The 19388-nt window shown below is 43.2% G+C and overlaps 1 protein-coding gene and 1 long non-coding RNA gene across 3 annotated transcripts in view; one reads left to right on the top strand and one right to left on the bottom strand.

The window, feature by feature from the left end:
* Positions 1 to 278: 278 nt before the first annotated feature.
* Gm31690 (predicted gene, 31690) lies at positions 279 to 15142 on the bottom strand. Of its 2 annotated transcripts, NR_168499.1 has the most exons (3): positions 14962 to 15142; positions 3365 to 3545; positions 279 to 826 (listed from the first exon to the last, which is right to left on the bottom strand). It is a non-coding gene; the product is annotated as a predicted gene, 31690 (long non-coding RNA). The 2 variants fall into 2 exon arrangements; NR_168500.1 differs by lacking the exons at positions 279 to 826; positions 3365 to 3545 and adding an exon at positions 9885 to 10208.
* Dbx2 (developing brain homeobox 2) overlaps positions 14847 to 19388 on the top strand; it is a 31209-nt gene continuing 26667 nt past the window's right edge. Inside the window, exon 1 of the mRNA NM_207533.2 lies at positions 14847 to 15378. Coding sequence (NP_997416.2) covers positions 14856 to 15378 — 523 coding nt within the window. The 5' untranslated portion in view covers positions 14847 to 14855. The remainder of the gene's footprint in view (positions 15379 to 19388) is intronic.

Below are 19388 nucleotides of genomic sequence, written 5' to 3'. Positions count from 1 at the left end.
TCTAAATAAAGCACTTGCAAACTGAATCTAAGAACACATCAAAAATACCATCCACCATAATCAAGTATGTTTCATCTCAGAGATACAATGTACATAAATTAATGAATATAATCCATCATATAAGCAATCGAGAGACAAGAACTACATAATTATCCCATCAGATGCAGAAAATGCCTTTGAGAAACTCCAAATTCCCTTCATGATAAAAGTCTGGATAGATTAGGGATACAAGGGGCATTCCTCAATACAATAAAAGCAGTTGTTCCTTTTCTTGGGCTCTTTTTCTTTAGTTATTTTCTTTTTCTTTTTTTGTTTTGTTCAATTCTAATGTGTTAGTTTTTGTTTTATTTTGTTATATTAATATAGCATAGAAGCCTGTTTTCTAATGAGAGATAGAATGGAAGTGGATCTGGATGGAAGGAGAGGTTGGGAGGAGTAGGGGGGGGGAGAGTGTAATCAGGATCTATAATATGAGGAAAAAAAATCTATTTTCAATAAAAAGAAACAAACACACTAAAAATTTATCTACCAAGATCAAATTGGCTTCATTCCAGAGATGCAGGGATAGTTTAACATGCATAAAGCAGTAGCTGTAATCTACCATGTGATTATTTCATTTAATACCGTGTTGGCTAGTGTTTTGTCGGGTTGACATGAGCTGAGCTAGAGTCACTCGGAAAGAAGGAACCTCAACTGAGAAAATGCTTCCGCCAGATTGCTTGCGTGTAGGCAAGCTTGTGGGATAGTTTCTTGATTGATGATTGATGTAGGAGGCCCTTCCCATTGTTGATGGTGATGCTGTCCCTGGGGCAGGTGATCCTGGGGTCTGTAAGAAAACAAACTGAGAAAGTAAGCAGCACTCTGCGTGGCCTCTGCTTCAGTACTTCAAATTGCCCTTTTAAATTCTAGTTGCCGTGTGTGTGTGTGTGTGTGTGTGTGTGTGTCTGTCTGTCTGACTCTAACCATCAAATGGTGGCTGGTCATTCTGTCAAGAATCCCATTCATAATCTATAGGAGTCTTCTTACTCTTTCAAGATCCAGTTGCCACCCTAGTACATGCCTTGCCAGTCTTGAATATGGTCTTCTTTATGCATTATCAAGTAACCATGAACACATTTTTAACAATTCATGATTGTAATTTCAGAACAAGTGGAGAAATTGGTGTTCCATTTATCGGGTTCATTACTGAGCAGTGGCACATTTATGTTACAGGGAGAATGTGTAGTTGAGGCAGGGATTTTGGAGTGGGCTAGGAGCAGATTCGTGGGTGGAATTATAAAGAGTAGAATAATCTCTGAGTATGAAAAAAAGTGGAGGTCACTTGACTTTGGTAAAGGATGGTGCTTGAAGATGATGCTGTAATTTAAATGTTTGTCAAACAACGTCTGCTTCAGAAGTTTGTGGTCTACCATAGTTTGCACATAAGTGGAGTTTCCAAATAAGTCAAAGCTGAGAAACTCAACAGAGTTCTGGGAGGGAGGGGTTGTGTATGTGTCTATGAAACCTATAATATGGCACGACACATGCTTAACAGCAAAACAATACTCTAAAACAGTGGTTCTCAATGTGTGGGTCATGACCGTTTGGGGTTGACCTTCCTAAGACCATCCTGCAGAGTAGATACTTGCATTACAATTCATCTCAGTAGCAAAACTGTAGTTATGAAGCAGCAGTGAAATTAATCTTATAGTTGGTGGTCACCGCTGCATGAGAAACTACTGAAGGGTTGCAGCCTCAGGAAGGTTAAGAACCACTACTCTAAAGCAAGAGGAAAACAAATATATTTTGAGAGTCTCCACCTTAACTGCTACACATAGAATTAGCTTTTGCATATTGTATATATATTTTTTTGCAGTAAATACAAAGCAAACGTTTATCTGAAGGAACTAATTTGGTAAATCTGATGAAATTCATAGTTCAACCAGTATCCCTGCTTTCTTCCAAAGTAGTAGTTCGGGTCAGATTAGACCATTTGGTAAGATTTCCATTTGAATGAGAGGCACCTGTGCCCGAGGACAGGCTAGGGAAGAGCAGCTGAAAAGCCTTCTGCTCCGCAGCATCCAGAGTCACTTCCTCAAAAGCCCTCCAGGAACCTCCCACACTCCCCTTGGGTCCAAGAGGCAGGAGTGGAAAACTGGTTCGAATTGATCAGTGAGCAAGGGATGCCAAGAGAGCTGAATGGCTTGCAAAGAAACTGGGAAGTCTCCCAGTTACAGAGAAGAATCAGCAAAGAGAGGCTCGAAGGGCCCAGCGGAATGACGTACAGAAAGGCAAACAGGGCCAGCCAGAAAGGACATGTGCAGGCAAAGGAGAACAATCAGAGGAGGAATCCTGCCAGGTCAAATCGGGAAACATTTACAAACGCCTTTCAGGGCTGCTTCAGCTTGCTAGGATTTATTCCAGACACAAGACTCTTTGGGGGCAGGGTGGGAGGGGGGCTGGAGAACATTTAGTGTGGATTATATAATTTAATGAATGACTAGTGACACAGTTGAATGTACTCAGCAAAGCCAAAGCACTGTGCTTGAAATACATTTCCCCCTCTTCGGAGGGAAGAAGAACTTGAGAGTTAGAAGTGTTCTGCCCAAGGGTCTCAGTTGTAGGCATTGGGCAGTGAGGACAGTCTTCTGCTAGAAGTTATTGGGGTGCAGATCTCCATGGGTGGGTTACTGTGTATCAGCTAAATTCCCAGTGGTTTGCTCTAAAGGTTACTGAAATGATCCTCTTAGTCATCTTTCTGTGAGAGCTCATGCGCTCATCTCTTTTTTTAAATAGATGTCTGATGGTCAGAGCAGTCGTTGACAAGCCAGCTTCAACGTTAGGGTTCACTATCCAGATTCTGTGTGACAGGGGCTGCGTGAAGGCTCTGTTCTGCCCCCAAGCATAGTTCCAGGTAATTAGTGCAGCATGTAAGGGCATCTTCAGACTTTCCTGCTGCTAATGGTCAGCTTTAACCGCCAACTTGGTGCGGATTTAACCAAGAATCAACTAGGAAAAGCCACCTAGGGAAAAGGGTCTCAATGAGAAACTTTGTACCTTGTGCTGATTTATGGACATGTCTATGGGGAATGCCCTAAATGAAGGTAATTGATGCGGGAAGACTCATCTTCATATGGGTGGCCCCATTCCCTAGGCTGCAGAAGAGAGGCTAGCAAACAAGGAAGGATGTTCTTGTTCTGCTCATGGATTGGAGGTGACTAGCTGCCTCAAGTTCCTGCCTTGACTTCTCGGCAGTGATGGACTAAAACCTGGAGTTGTGAGCTAGAATATATATATATATATATATATATATATATATATATATATATATATTAAATATAAAATATATATATTCTGCAGCCTTAAGATGAGATGGACTGGGCACCTGTTTCCTAGGCAGGCATTCTTCCCCTTCCCATCCCTAGGATGATGCTTCCCGTTGCTTGCATCCTTGACTGGTCCACAGGTTTACTCCTCTGATCTGAGGAGACCCTTCTGCTGATATTCATTTGGAGCCAGATTTCAGCACAGTCTATGAAGGGTCTTCTGAGTTCCATCCCCAGGACCTACATGGTATAAGGAGAGAACCAACTTCACCAAGTTGTCCTCTGATCTCACATGGTCATGTGTACCACACACACACACACACACACACACACACACACACACACCAATAAAATCATCATCAACAACAGCAATAATAATAATAATAATAATAATAATAATAATAATGAAGATAAAATAGCCCAAATATATTTGGTTATTTTCAACTATGGAGTTCTCTTCCTTTGGTGTCCATAGCCTCTAATAGCCTGCAGTGTACAGAGGCATTCCTCATAGACTTAACACAGGTAGTGAAAACAACCCTATAGCTGAATGCTCTGCTACATTTCAACAGCTTATGTGCAAGCGGGCACAGAGACCACCATGGGGATTCTCTCTACAGGCTCTACTAGAAATCAGGCAGTAGCCGAGGCTCAAGCACTTGTGTGGTGCTCAGAAGGCAGGTTGGACCTAGGTATTTTAAGGGCAAATGCATTTTTTTTTGGATGATAAGATTGGTTCAGAATTACTCTGTGGGCTCTATTCCAGTAGTTCTCAACCTGTGGGCCACAATCCCCTTAAGAGCATAGGGAATATCAAATATTTACGTTAAAATTCATAACAATAGCAAATTATAGTTGTGAAGTAGCAGCAAAATTAAATTTATGGTTGGGAGTCACCATAACATGAAAGGGTCACAGCATTAGGAAGGCTGAGAACCACTGGTTTATAAGCTTTTGTATAAATGAGGGAATACATTTCTCTATTACTGTAACTATTCATACAGTGAAAATCACATACATTATCCACTGTGGTTATGAAAGACAATCTTCTGGTATTAACTGAAGATTAAAAATACCGTAAGTTATCTAATAGCTGCTTCTTGATTATTACAACTTGATTATTACAGCCCTAAGGTTTATATAAATAATGTGCTGGTTCAGATGAGTTCCTTAGGCGAATGAACGTCTAATTATTCAGCACATTTCAGGTATAGAGCATTCGAGAAAGAAAACACAAGAAAGAAGGACAACTAAAATGGCTCTCCTTAGAAAATAAAAATGGTATGTCATCAAATGTGGTTTTAAAAATTATATCCTTGTCAGAATTTAGACAGACATCCACTTAAATTCCCAATCAGATACGGTCCTATGTATGCAAATGCAAATGCTTTGCTTTATACAAAAAATGTTGGTGGCAAGGTTGATACTCAACTGTAAAACTCTAGAATTATTTGTGCATTTGACTTGGAGGAGGACCAACATATGTGTAGTAAGCCTTTCCTGGGGTCACCTCTGGCGCTTGAAAGGGCTTTACTACTGAGTAGGTAGCCATGTCAAGAACAACGGGCTCACAAGGCAATTTTGTCCGGGGATATTTTAAGGACGCATGACCTTGCTTGGCAAATTGTTCACAAGACACTTTTACACAATTAACTCTGAACGTGCCCTTGATAAAGGGTGAAAATATGTATTCAAGATCTATCTATCCCTGGCTCCAAAGTAAGTGTTATTTTATTCAGGAAAGGGGATGTATTTTTGTAGAGGATTTTTACTACAGTAAAAATATTTGTGTATACTTTTATTATCTTAGTAAACTGGATTGTAGGTGTCAAATATCCTTTTCAACTTGTTATATACTTATTTATGTGATATTTGAATGTTTGCTCATAGGCAGACAAACATCTGCGGGATTTAATTTATTTAATTTAAGCTTCTCCTATATGGAATGATTACATATTTTATATAGGATTTGCCAGCATGTGCATGAAGGAAATATGGAAATATATACAGGAAACTGTTAGTTGCAGCTATTTGGGGAAAATAGTTGGTACTTGAAAAGGACCTTTTCATTTTTATAGTGGAAAATAAGAGAAAATAATCAAAAGCAGGGAAAATGGTATAATGAATCCATAGCACCATCTCACTTCAACAATCATAAAATTTCCTGTTTCATTGATCACCTCTATAGCCCTGTGGATTAGTTTGCAACATAATAGTCGTAGCTGTACACACACACAAACACACACACACAGATACCGTTCATATGCCACAAACTCTTAAAAGCCACATACATTATTACATCTGAAACCAAACAGTAAATTTTTAATAGCATCAAATATTTAAGTCAAGAGTTCCTAGGTGTCTTTCTAGCATTAATTTGTTTCAGTGAGGATGCAAGCACTCCTGTTTTGTGTTATCAGAGGGCCTTAGATCCCTCTTTAACCTGTGAGTTCTCTTTTTCTCAGCTTTATCAAGAAATCAGGGATCTGTTGCCTGTAATGTCTCATGTTCTAGCCTTTGGATGGCCTCCCCGAGGAATGAACACACTTCTCTGTTCTGTGCATGACTTGAAGAGTTCTGGTCAGATCCAAATATTATTTCAATTTCTCAGCAAGACTCCATGAGAGGTTGGCATCTGGCTGGTTTAGGATGATCTCAGTTGGATCAGTTCTGTGCCATGTAGTGTGTGTGTGTGTGTGTGTGTGTGTGTGTGTGACCCATGTTTCAGTCCAAGGACATAAGAAACTCCCCTGCATTTTCTCAAGCCCACACACTATTTACTTGGCCATGTTAAAGAACTTTGTTTAAAGTTAGAGTGGAAGGGCCTATAGTCTGAAAAGCCAGCAACTGGGCCTTTGTCAGGAAACAAATAACACGACACTGTCTTGTGTTATTGTCTTGTGCTCCATGCCTGATTATCTATTTTATTTGTAATGATGAGACAATAATTCTGTCATTCCTTCTGCATTTGTTGTCACATATACAGACTCTTCTGTGAGGGGTAATCACCCATTATCAATTGCTTGATTATCCTCAAGTTCAGAATAATGTTCTAGTGTGTGTGCTAGTGAATTAGTACCTTAGCACTCAACACTGCAAAGGAAGTAGTAAGTTTTTGTATTGCTATTGTTATTATTATTATTACAGTTATTTATTATCATTAACCATGAACTCACAGTTTAAAAAAAAACTCTTGGTGTTTGTCAGTTTGTTGTAGTTAATACTCACTTTAGTATACAAGCCATTCTATCTTACCGGTACATGGTTCAGTTTGGTCCCTGTGCCTTTTCAATACGATCCTACACAGGTCTCCTTTTCTCTTACAGAAGTAGATCTTCTAAGCTCACTGTGTCATAGAAGCAGGCTCTGACATTTCTGAGCATGTGCCTCTATGTGTTATGTGGCTCCTGAAGCCACAAGCCGAGGTTTTAAACTATAGGAATCATGTAGAGATGACATCATAGTCTTGCATATGTGATGGACGGTGCACATAGTTGATGTTTGTTTTAGTGTACCAACCCCTATTTCATTGTTGCAGCAATAGATATCACCATATCCTTGGACACGATGGTTTTTCTCACTAGTCGTTTATATCTAGTCATCCAAGGCTTCCTTTCTAGGTTCAAGTGCAGGCATAGCGTCAAAGCTTTTGCCAACATCATCTCTGCTGCAAATGGAGAAAATTAACTTGTCAGCAGTATTCTGAGACTGAAGCTCTGGGGTTGTCATTGACCCTGCTTTCCCTACCACGTGTAAGAAACTTGGCTGGGTGACCTTGGTGACTCAGTTTCTACAGGGATATTTCATCTAACGCCTTGACCCTTTATATCTCTGACTTTCTGAAATGTAACTTTAAGTTTTTCAAAGCTCTACTTTTAATAATGGTTCTTAAATGGTTTAACATCCCTTGTAGCCCACCACCCACCAGAGGTAGTGGAAAGAAAGGATACAGGGAAAGTGGATCTGTTTAGAAAGGTTCTTTGGAGCAACTCCCATCTGTGTTGTCTGGAAATCGGCAGTTCAGCTCACAGGTCAGCAGTAGGAGCTTGATTCATTCGCAAACACTTCATGGATACACTAGCATCCACAAACATTTGCTCCCTTGAGCCAGCAGTTCAGTTCAGTAGTGTTGGGATAGCAAACACGAATCAGTAGTGGTGGCACTGCCTAGCAGAGACAGCCAGGCCTCAGCCATGGCACTAGTCGTTAGTAGGGACCCAGAAGGATGCCAGGAGAAGTTCTCTGCTGTTCCTCTCTCAGAGAAGCAAAGATCTGAAACATCCGTGGAGGTCTATTGATACTCCCCCCAAACATCACATTTTCTTCACAGGTCTTGCCTCAGCATGTGAGTCTGTCTCATCTGATATCACTCTGCCAATCAGCCTGAGTCTGTGGAGGTGGCAGGAAGCCACAGCACATCACCAGAAGTTTTTTTTTTTTTTGGCACTTTTCTCTCTATGGAGTCCTGGTAAATTGTAGCTCAACTATATAATGTAAGGCAGACCAATACATGTGTGTTGTTAGCAAAGAATCCTTCATCATGTGTCCTTTCATGTGCTTGCTTTAGTAGAACATCCTTTCTCCTGTGTCTGCTTCAGCAAAATGTTCCTCCATGTGCTTGCAAAACAGCATCCAACACAACCAGCTTCTCAAAGAACCCTAAAATTTGTACTTCACTGAAACCTTAGCCTGTCACTGGCTCCCTTGACTGTATACTGAAGAGTCAAGTCTTATCAATTTGAACTTCTTTGTCTAGAAAATCTTAGCTCTTTAAAAAATACTATTCTTCGAAAATTTCATAGATGTAGACAATGCATCTTAGTTATATGTGCTTCCTCTTTCCCAATAGCTTCAGGCTTTCTTCTTCTTCTTCTTCTTCTTCTTCTTCTTCTTCTTCTTCTTCTTCTTCTTCTTCTTCTTCTTCTTCTTCTTCTTCTTCTTCTTCTTCTTCTTCCTCCTCCTCCTCCCCCTCCCCTCCTCCCCCTCCTCCTCCCCCTTCCCCTCCTCCTCCTCCTCTTCTTCCTTCTTCTTTTAGAAATGCATTGAGTCCAATCAATGTTGCACATTTACCTATGGCACTGGGAGTATTCAATGGGACCTTGACAACCTGCTATTGCCACCCCTTCAAGAAAAGTGACTCTTCCTCCCATAGCCGCTAACAATTGCATATAGCTCTTCAACTAGGGGTAGGGCTTTGGGAGCACCTTTCGACCTCATCCTGATCATGGTATGATCTTGTGCAGAGAGCCACAGTGGCTGTGAGTTCCATTTCTCAGACCCAACCCCCACCATTGACACCCTGATTCCATGATGCTCTCTGAGCCTTGGGGTTGGGGTGGAGAGCGTCTATACGGATGTTCCATAATACTCATAGTTACCGAGTCTCAGCATTGAGATCAGTTATGTGTCTCTGCACTAACCTTTGCCTTATTAACCTAGCATAAGAAGCTTCTCTGCCGAGGTTGGGTACAGTGCAAGTCTATGGATAAAACTACAAATCTTTAAAGACCATTGTACAACTTGTCCCTGTAACAAAACAACTTTTCCTCTACCTTGGGCTGATGAGTCCCTAGCTACAGGCTTTGATAATCTTACTTCCCCATGATCATAACCATTTATTTAATAGTCATTCTTATGACAGTGTTTCTGATATACAAAGTGTATATCCCACTGACACCACTGGTCTCTGCCTCCCTAAGATGCGTTCTGTCTCTCCTATCTCTCCTCCCCAGTCTACACCGTAAGATCCACATCTTCAGTGACGCGTGGTGTTATCTAGGTCCCTTTGAAGACACAGCTTGCTAGGAGAACTAACTCACTATGAGTGGCTTATCACTCCCTTTTCAACTTGAAGGTCCTTTTGGAACAGATAAGATAATAATTGTCTGTTTAATGAAAAAACGAAACATAATTGCAAACTTAATGGTCTCAAGCCTTAGCCTGGCTTCTACAAGTTCTTCTCACTCACACGGACTCTACTCTCTTGCTTTTACCCTCCACAAATAACCACTGCTTGTCCGAGCATAATTGAAGATTGCTCTCCCTAGATGGGCAGTCTGTTCTTGATCCTTCTCTGCTCTCTATAAAATGGTGCTGTGTGGGAGGGGAAGCAGATTTTCAATATATGAACTTTTGTATGGAATTTTTTTGTAATAAGTGATCAAGGTTACAAGTTTTTTTTTTAAATAGAAAAGAGAAGAAAACTTTGTAAGAAGGAAATATTAATCTAGTCATAATGTAAGCACTCTGGATGGAGGTTCCACAGAGTTCTTGGATGGTCATCTACTTCTCTTAGATTCTTGATTCATGAGGGGAATGGGGGCAGGTAGGGTTAGGGTGGGGGAAGGCTTTCTCTTCAAATTTGCTAGTTGAATTTTTAAGATTGTGTAACATGCTTAAATTTCTTATCTGACATTAACAAATAAAATGCTGTTTTCTTATAAACACACACACACACACACACACACCAAAACCAAAAACCTCTCATTTTAAACTTCATGTTAACCATAACTGCAATTTGATTCAACTGACAGTGGCATCATTGAGCAAGATTTTAAAAGCAAAACACAGTGCAGCAGCTTTCTGAGTGAGGGATAGATGCATTATTACCACAAGGAAACAGATTCCAAGGAAGGCAAAATCCACTATCCCGAGTGTTCAGTACAATTTAAATAACAACCCACCCCCAACTCTCCAGTTTTAAACAGTAATTGTGTGGGTCTATTGGTTGGATCCGTTGCTCTGGGATGTGCTGCTAACTCGTGGAGCTATCGTCAGTCGGGGTCTGGAGATAGGTCAGCTTTGCTCTTGTCTTCTTCTACCAGAAAGTACAGGAATCCAAGAGAGGAAGAAGAGGCTCCCAAGTGCTTTTTCAAGACTCCACTTCTCATCCTGGCGAGATGACTGGGCCCAGATGTAGAACCGCAGAGAATACAAGATATAGAGAAAAAGCAAGCTGCATTAATTTGGACTGTAAAGGAAGCCAACCTAGTACACAGAGGAAACACCAGAACAGGTGGCTCCCATGTCCAGCCTTCAGCAAAGGCCTTCTCTTCTTCACAGCTTGTTCTCTAAGGAGACAGTAGCTGCAGGGCATGAGCAAGCCTCTTGGGGTCCTGTTACACTACCCCACATTCTCTCATGAAAGGGCAGGATATGTTCCTTCCCCCTCAATTTAAGTTGTCCCACTTGAACTATGGACACTGCCTTCTCTCAGCTGTTAAGGACAAGGATCTTGTTCATTCAAATACCCTATCTCTGCTTCACTTCAGTTCCCATCAGAATAACCTCTTTCCCCTCATCATAGATGCTTGTCTCTTCTTTCTGCTCCAGAACTCCCCGTGTGGGAGCACTGCCTGGCCACTGCCATCCTGGGATCAGCAGCTGTGATTGTACACACAAAATCTTCACGAAATTGGACCTACTCGTATTTTCTCGTGGAGAGGATGAAGAGCTCATGGACTCAGAAGGCAAGACACAGGGGGCTCATGAGGTGGTCCTACTAAGTGTCTCACAAGTAGCATCAAGCCCCACTCTTCCCTGAGACTATATAAGCAGTTCATGGTTGTTGGTAGGAGACAAGACGTCCCCTCAGCAGCTCATGCTCCTATAAGTAAGTCCTCATCCATGCTTCTGAAAGGAACCCAAGGAAACTCACTGGTTCACCTAGCTCCATGTTTTTGGGCTGTTGGTGGTTCCCTGTCTGGGGTGAGTAGACACTTGTGTCTCCATGGAAGCATTGTCTTTAACATTTCTCCTATTTGCTCTTCATTTGCTTACCTCTTTATTCCCTTCTGTTAACTCTTAACAAACTTTGTTCCTTGTTTTTTTGTTTGTTTTGTTTGTTTGTTTGTTTGTTTGTTTTTCGAGACAGGGTTTCTCTGTGTAGCCCTGGCTGTCCTGGAACTCACTCTGTAAACCAGGCTGGCCTCGAACTCAGAACTCAGAAATCTGCCTGCCTCTGCCTCCTGAATGCTGGGATTAAAGGTGTGCGCCACCACCCGGCTTTATTTCTCTTGAAAAAGTTCCCACTTAAGTCTTTAAGGATCAAGCTGTTCTCTCTCTCTCTTTCTCTCTCTCTCTCTCTCTCTCTCTCTCTCTCTCTCTCTCCAGCACTATTCGGAGTTATTTTTCATGAAGGTCCTGCAGATCCTGATCTACAGGTACAGTTGTTTATTGGTCTTCTGTGGACATGGAGGGCTTTGGCTAATTCTGCCTTTGGTGTCAGCATTCCCTAGGAACCCCTTGTGGTTCTCAGCTAGATCTCTATATCTAAAGTGGACAAGAGGGCAGAAAAAAAAATCACATCTACCTGGATTTCATCAGAAATAACCCGTCCTATAAAGGAGATAGGTGCACTGTGTCTGGCTGTCTTTTTGATAAAGAAAAGCCCTAGGCATATAGTCCGTCCTAACCAAGGCCTCCCATCCTTTGTCTTGAAGCATCCTCATTGACATCATTGTCTCTAACTTTCTGACATAGTCTACTTGAATTTTCTTTTTTACAACAGAACATCACACTGGGTAATTTATAAAATTAAGAAATATATTTCTCAGAGTGCTGGAGGCTACAGAGGTCTGATGTCAAGCATCTTGCCAAATCCACCCTGTGCCATCCCTTGGCAGAAAGGCAAAGTAAGGGTGGGGGATGTATAAGGAGAGCTTGAAGCCTCTTGTGTTTTCGTAGTGAGTATCCATCCATTCATGAAGGCAGAGTTCTCATGGCCTTGGTGTTTGCATTGTAAGGATTTCTACCTTCAAGTCCTTGTTGCTTCCCAGGCTTGCTCCTAGGTTCCTTTTGTCTATCCGTCTCTTCAAATGTTGGTATTCTCCACCATTCTCTTCTTGATTTCTCTTCTTACCCTCTAATCACCCATGAAGACTTCACAGACTCCAGGCCATCTCTTTCTACGTTTTAGATCAACTTCCCAATGTAAAACTTTACCCCATCCTGCAGGTCCCCAGGCTAGCAAGAGAGTTGTCTCTGAGTCATCAAACCATAAAAGCAGAAGCCACCTCACCAATTCCGTTGTCCTCCATGATCAAGCTCCACTTGGCCGTGACACTGACAATCGTCAGATCAGACAATTCTGTGCTGTGGGAGCTAGCCACAGTTCAGGCTAGCACACTTCAATAGTTAGGCTGTTGGATGCCTAGAGGAATCCTTCACCTCTATTTACAAAATCCTAGGAGACATGTTCCTGTCACATGTTCTGTCAGTACCCTAAATCTCCAGAGACTATTGAATATCTTTTGCGGAACAGGCACCTGGCCCTAGTTCAGAGCTCCAGGCGTAGACTCAACCTTTGCAACGTGGGTCTCTGTGATTCCTTTCTTCTTGTTGCCAATGTTATTAAACTCCCTATCATTTTGTATCTGGATTTCTCCAACAGTGATGAGCGTACTGGCTGAGGGAACAGTCAGTCTTGATTCAGATCTTCCTTGTTATTGTCCACCAAAGAAAAAGGAAGGCCTCGCTTTTCATCCTCACTTGCACAGAGACATAGGTGACCATCCAGGATGGCCCCTAGGCTCAGGAAGAGGGGCACAGTCAAACTAAATGGTTAAGAGCAAAGCTGTAGAATCCTCACTTGTGATTTAGCTCACAGCCTTAGTATAGTTTTGTTTCCATCCTACTCTGGCAACGCTGGGCTAAGTGACAGTACCACCCCAACGGTACTGGGAAGACAGTGTAAATGAGCTAACGTGGGTAAAGCATATGCTACCATGCCTGGTACAACCAGGATGGAAGATACCAGGAAGGAATGAAAGTGGCATCTAACCTCTTCCACCACTCATCTCAATAGTTACAACTCTGCATGCTCCCTTCAAATACTACTGTAGTGATGTCGGAGTCTCAGTTCTGGGGAGACTTCCAGAAGGCTCTACCTCATATAGTCCCCTCAGTGTGAAATCCCCCCACAGACATTGCTTTTCTATTGCCACTAGGCTGAGAGTTCCTACAGGGCAAAGACTAGATCTTTTCTCCATGTTCCTAGAACCACTGCCTTCAATACATTAAATATCCCATGAAGGTCTGCTGGTTACATCAATAAGTGAATGTATATTGATGGTACGTACCAGCCTTGCAAATAATTCTGCTCAGGTACCATGGTGATAAAGCTGTCTATTGTATCAGAAAGAAACGGCAACAACTTCTTGGGTTTGGCTATTGGAGGTGATCTTTGAGAAGGGATCTTTATAATAAGTACAGTATTTATTCGGTGTCAGTAAAGTAACCAACTCATTGAGATGAATTGAAACAATAGCAACAAATTGTACTTGTGGTGTGTGTGGTGTGTGTGTGTGTGTGTGTGGTGTGTGTGGTGGGTGGGGGTGGGGTGGGTGGTGTGTGTGAGGAAGCCAGAGGACAATGTTTGGAAGCCAGTTCTCTCCAACCACGTGGATTCTAGAGATCAAACTTAGGTCACTCGGCTTGGTGGCAACTGCTTCTATCAACTGAACCATCTCGATGATCCCCCAAAGAAGGACATTTAGCTTTCTAACCCGGCAACTCAAAATAGGCATTTAAGTAAATGGAAACCAAGCCCAACTTATTTTTAGGGGCAAGGAGTAGAACTATACATTTGACTCCAACTTTGCAGATACTCTAATGAAGTCTTATCCTAAATAAATCTGTCTAAATTAGGGAAGGAGAGTAAGTGTTAATTGGAATCACAGTTTTAACACTCCATCGATAGTTTCCAAAATGGGAAGTTTTTAAAGCCTTGTAGTTAAAGGCCTGCCTCCCCCTCCCTCCCCCTCGCCCTCTCCCTTTTTCTCCCTTCCTCTTTACCCCACCCCTCCAATATGCTTTTTGTTTGCCCAGTCTCCCACTGGCATTAGTTAGGGAATAAGATTAAAAAAAAAGAAGAAAAAGAAAAAGAAAGAAAGAAGGAAAAGACGTCCCTTTGTAGGCATGCACACTTGTAGGTGCCTGTGGATGCCAGAAGAAGACATCTAATACGGTGGAGCTGGAGTTTCAGTGGGTTGTGAGCTGGGTGCTTGTAAGCGAACTCAGGTCCTCTATTAAGAGCAGCAAGCATAGCTAACCACTGAGCCACCTCTTCAGCCCCAAGCGCTGCTTCTTTAGATCAAAACCGATTACATCATCTCTTCTAGACTGCAGGTGTGGCCACCTTCCTCCAGAATCCTTAAAACAGATCTTATAAAACCTGAGATGATTCACTGGAAACGGAGTTTTGCCAAATAGCCAAGAAAAACACATTTCCTTTCTTCTTAAAACAGAGGCGCCCATAAAACCTGCAAAATGAGTTATCACTGGTACTAATATCAACGTTTTCGAGTCTCCCTGATGACAACCACGCTTCAGCGACCAAGTACATGTACCCTGGAGCTCATGATAACCAAAACCAGAGGGCCCAGGACTCCAGCAGCAGGGTCAAGGCTTGGCAGGCAGAGTGGCAGCGCCCCTTTTCCGTCCCCTCCACGCCCACCTCCTCAGCAAGAGTCCCCTCCCCTCGCTGGAGCCCAGACTCTCATTGCCTTCATTGTTGGCCGCATCTGTCACTTTGTGGGCAGGATGACATGAATGGATGGGCCGGACACACCTTCCATCCCAGTCCTGAAAACCCTGTCCGGATCTGCAGACCGTTCCCGGACGCTGCCAGAGGAGCCGCTGAGGGCCAAGGACTCACCCCTCAGCCCCGATCCTGTCCGCGCCCTGTCCCTGTCCCTTCGCACTCGCTCTCCACGGCTCCCCGGGCAGCGGGCGCGCACCATGCTGCCCAGCGCTGTGGCCGCCCAGGCCGGAGCCTACTGGGATGTGGTGGCGTCCTCAGCACTCTTCGGCCTTCCTGCGCCCGGCTTTGGCAGTCTGGGCAAGAGTTTCCTGATCGAGAACTTGCTGCGCGCAGGGGCCGGGCCCACGCACGCACCCCCGCCCCCACGCCCAGCGCCCGGTCCTGAGTGTCCGCAGCTGCGGCCACTGCCTGCCAGCCCAGTGCCGCTCAAGCTGTGCCCGGCCGGACCCTTTGGTGTGCGCTGGGCCTTCCAGATGCCCCCTGGCCGGGCTCCGGGGGAGCGGGACAGTGCCTTCCAGCCCTCAGCCCCAGGTGAGCTTTGGTCGAGGGGAACCTCGGCCCAGGAGACCCTTAGTTCTGGAGAACCTGGACCAAGGGGAGCCTCAGTTCAGGGGAGCCCTGAACCAGGGGAACTTCAGTCCAGGGAAGCCTTAGCCCTGGGGAGCCTCGATCTGATCTAGAGGAGGCGCAGCCCAGGCGAACTTCAGTCTAGGGGATCCTCAGTCTGGGAAAGCCTCAGCCCAGGGAAGCCTTGCTTTCAGGTGGTCCTCAGTCCAGAGAGAGCCCTGTTGCCAGCACAGTCCCCACCTGTGAGCCCCTCACAGCACGAGTGCTGACCTGGGTGGCCCACTGCAGAGGACTGAACTGGGGTGCAGATGCCGTTTCTGGACACTAGTTCTGATTCCTTTCCTCTCCACCCCATCCCATCCCGCACTCCTTCCTAGCATCCTCCCTCAACAGGTTGACTGGGCTACCTGGGCAGTTTGATCACAGCGGGTTAGCTGGGGGGTGGTGGGTGGGGGGTAGGGGGTGGGGGATTTGAGGTTTCTAGCTGACTGGCTCCTGTTTCCAAAGTTAGCATCCTCTCTTCTGCGGGAAAGTTGCTGGCAGGGTGGTGCTGCGGACTTTGCTGGCGGAGACCTCGCCGCTGGTTTGATAGGGCTCTAATGATTTGAAAAAGAGTTGCGCAAACTTTGGACTTTCCTTGCTTTCACAGTTTGGTGTACACTAAGGTGTAAAGTAATCAAGGCCTACGCTTGCATCAGGCTGAGATAGCTGACAAATGTTGAATTGATAACTAAATGAGGAAGTTCACATATAAATAGGAATTTACCGAAAGAAGGGCACTTTGGGTTTATTTATATGCGTACTGAAGAAAACCTAACTAGTAGAACTGGGAGGAAGGCTTTGGGCAACTGAGTTAAAGAAAGGTAAAGCTGCAACCAGCCATTAACAAAGTCTCCAAGCAATTGGGAAACAGAGATCCAACTGTTTTTCCCCCCTCCTTACTGCGTCCTTAGACGATCTTAACTCATTCTTTTAATCCCGGTGGGTTTGTCCGGAATGACTAACACGCCTTTCAGCAGTTTCCATTGTCCCAGCAAACTGCCAGATCAAATTTATTGCTAATGGCTTTATAGAACTTAGCATGTTTAGAACCTGTCCTGGCCTTTCACTTGAAATGGCCACTAACAGAATGGAACAAATGAAATTATTAACACCGGTCTCATTCAGAGAGGGTAGAAACTAAATCGCGGGGAAAGCCATTTTGCACCCTGGGAGAGAAGAGCAGGCTCTAGGAAGCTCTGCGCGCCTTGGCCGTGTTTGTATGCCCGAGAAACGTGAACGCTGCTCTTTTTGAAATACTATGAGAAGTTAGAAATGTGTGAGATAGGGTCATGTGACCACGAATATGTAAATAACGTCACCCAAATAACAGTTCAAGGCAATTTGGTGGTTTGCATAAATTGATGGTTTGGAGTTGTTGTGATCAGAGAAGTTGTTTTTAAAGAATTCTTAAGTTGCTGGTGACTGACTTTCAGGCTTGTACAATTACTTAATAGGAACCTCTGTTGACTTTTCAGTGGTCACACTAAGTGTAGATTAACGTGGATAGATTCAGTTACTCACAAGATTATTTCATACACACATTTATTCCATTCTAAATATTGTAATTAATGGAGAAAGGTTTTTCAACATTCATTCACAAGAGCATATTAATTCTGGTATGCTTACTCAAGTGTCCAAATGCAAAAAAAAAAAAAGTGCTTTTTAAGTAATTAAGAGGGTATAATTTGAAATACTCCACAATAGTTTCCATGGATGTTTTACCAAATGTTTTATTCAATCCCCATTGAATGGAACAGATCCACTTGTTCCATTTTCTCCTAGGTTAATTTTAATTTGAACAAGCACACCTTTGTTTCAAAATGCACATTTTGTGAAGAAATGGCCCACTTTTTGAAGCTACAAAAAGTATCTAAAGACAGTGGGAAAACAGCCCCGTAAATCCGTGACCACAAATATGCTGCCTAAAACCGGATTTACACTCATTTATGTTTGTAATCTAGAAGAGAGTACAGTTTTCTGAACATGGCTTCCCTTTTAAATGGTGCTGTCTTGTTTCAGTAAATACAGGAACCCTTTCACCTATCAGTTTTTTAAGTTGTAAATTGACAGTAGCTTTAAGGATGGATCAGCGGGAGATCAGGTGAGGGGGTGTGGCTAGCCTCACTCCCTCAGTTGGAGGCTGACCTCAAAGTCTTGCACACGCTGTGCAAGCAAACTGTGGTGCATCCCCAGCCTGTAACTGACATTCTGTAGGTTTCTTAGAAGAGCTCTTCCTCTCTTCCAAAGACAACAATGTATCTGTTTTGGAAATAAAGAGTGAGGAATCACTAGCTGTGTTCTTTTGTTTGATTGGGTTGGTTTTGGTCTGCGGTGGGGATAGAAATGTGTCTCTTGGGTGGCAGGCGAGCATCCTGGCCGTTTTGCAGACCTGAATTTGTTGACCGCTCTCAATGAACTGGGGATAGATTACCACAGTTGCTTTCTATAAACCACACTGTCCAAAGTCGACGGTTCTATCCGCTGTCTGTGTCCTTACTTCATTAATTTAGTTATGTCCTGTTACTGACACCATAAATCTCATTCACTTGGCGGCAAAGCTTGAGGTCGGTGGTGAGTCCACCTCTGTTTTGGGCGGTTGGCACAGTCAGTGAATGCGCAGCAACTTTTTCTGCAGTTGGTGCTCTCAGTTAGCAATCATTTGCACAATGGCTGGCTTCTTTAATCTTCATTGTAGGCCAGGAGGTAGCTTGTTGGCATGGCAATTGCTTTCTGTAATAAATTTATTTCACTCGCTAATTTTGTTCCTGCCCTAAGTGCCACTTTAAATGTGTATGGACTCCCAAAAGATAAAGCAACCCCCCAAAAAAAAACGCAAACAAAAAGCCACCCTAGTCTGCTACCTCAACTTAGTCTTGCATGCCCTGTGGGAAAGTAAGAGGGATATCTATCGAGACATCAAGGAGTACAACCAAAGGAATAAACCAGGAAAAGAGTCCGTAGCTGAGAAAGGGGTCTCCAGCCCCCCCAGGACAGGGGTGAAAGCAGAGCTTCCCTGCTTAGTCCCTGAGAATCAACAAGTTTGAATACTTTGGGGAGAAGAGTTGCTCTAAGCAGCATGCTGTCAAACAGTTTTTGGAGTTTAAAACAGCTCTCTGAAGGCTCCGGGGGACACTTACTGACAGGTGATGAACAGTGTCACGTCTACTTTTTATCTGAAAGAAGGCTATCTCCAACCCATTTTAGTTTATTAGTGGGAGTCAGAAGGCTTTGTAAGTGAAACTCTAAATAGGAAAAGATAACACTTGTTATCTGGAAAATACTGTGTATCTTAGAATGTTCATGTCTTTTATATTTAAAGGAGAGTCTTGAAATTTACAAAAGAAAAAAATATGAATTTCCCTTCATTCTGAGAATAACATGGGGATTCCCTGTGGGTGATTGTGCCATCGATTTTCTTCCAACTAAGTATAACAAGAAGCAGCATTTTGATGACATTTGTTTAAAATGTTTAGTAAGGATTGAATGCAAAAGTGCTTTACTAGTTATTAAATCCATTTGCCTATTGGAAAGGATTGGAAAGCAAATTTTTAACCCGGATAAGTGAGTTTACATTCTCTAAGTTGTCTTAACTTACATGTATTGTGTAGCTCAGAAAAGCAAGATTGGGGACTTTTTTTTTTTTTTTTAACCTGTCATTCATCTGGGGTTGCTTTGTCCTGTCAGACATGTTCTCACGTGTTTCCTGACTATCTCATTCATCATTCTTAACTCCGTCTTACCTATTGCATTATGAATGAAGCTTTATTCTCCCTTCCCTGAGATAGAGCGAGACTGTGACTCTCTAGGTGTTTTAGGCACTTGGTGAGAAATGGTTCAACCGTCTTTAACATCAGATTCTGCCCACAGCTTGTCAAGCTTCCTGATAACGTCTTCTCTAGCTTTTGGCGGATTGAAACCTTGGGACCAGGAAT

Source organism: Mus musculus, chromosome 15 (genome assembly GCF_000001635.26).
Source record: "Mus musculus strain C57BL/6J chromosome 15, GRCm38.p6 C57BL/6J".
Lineage (NCBI taxonomy): Eukaryota > Metazoa > Chordata > Mammalia > Rodentia > Muridae > Mus > Mus musculus.
Note: the sequence above shows the minus strand (reverse complement) of the source record. Positions and strands in the feature narration are given on the sequence as shown.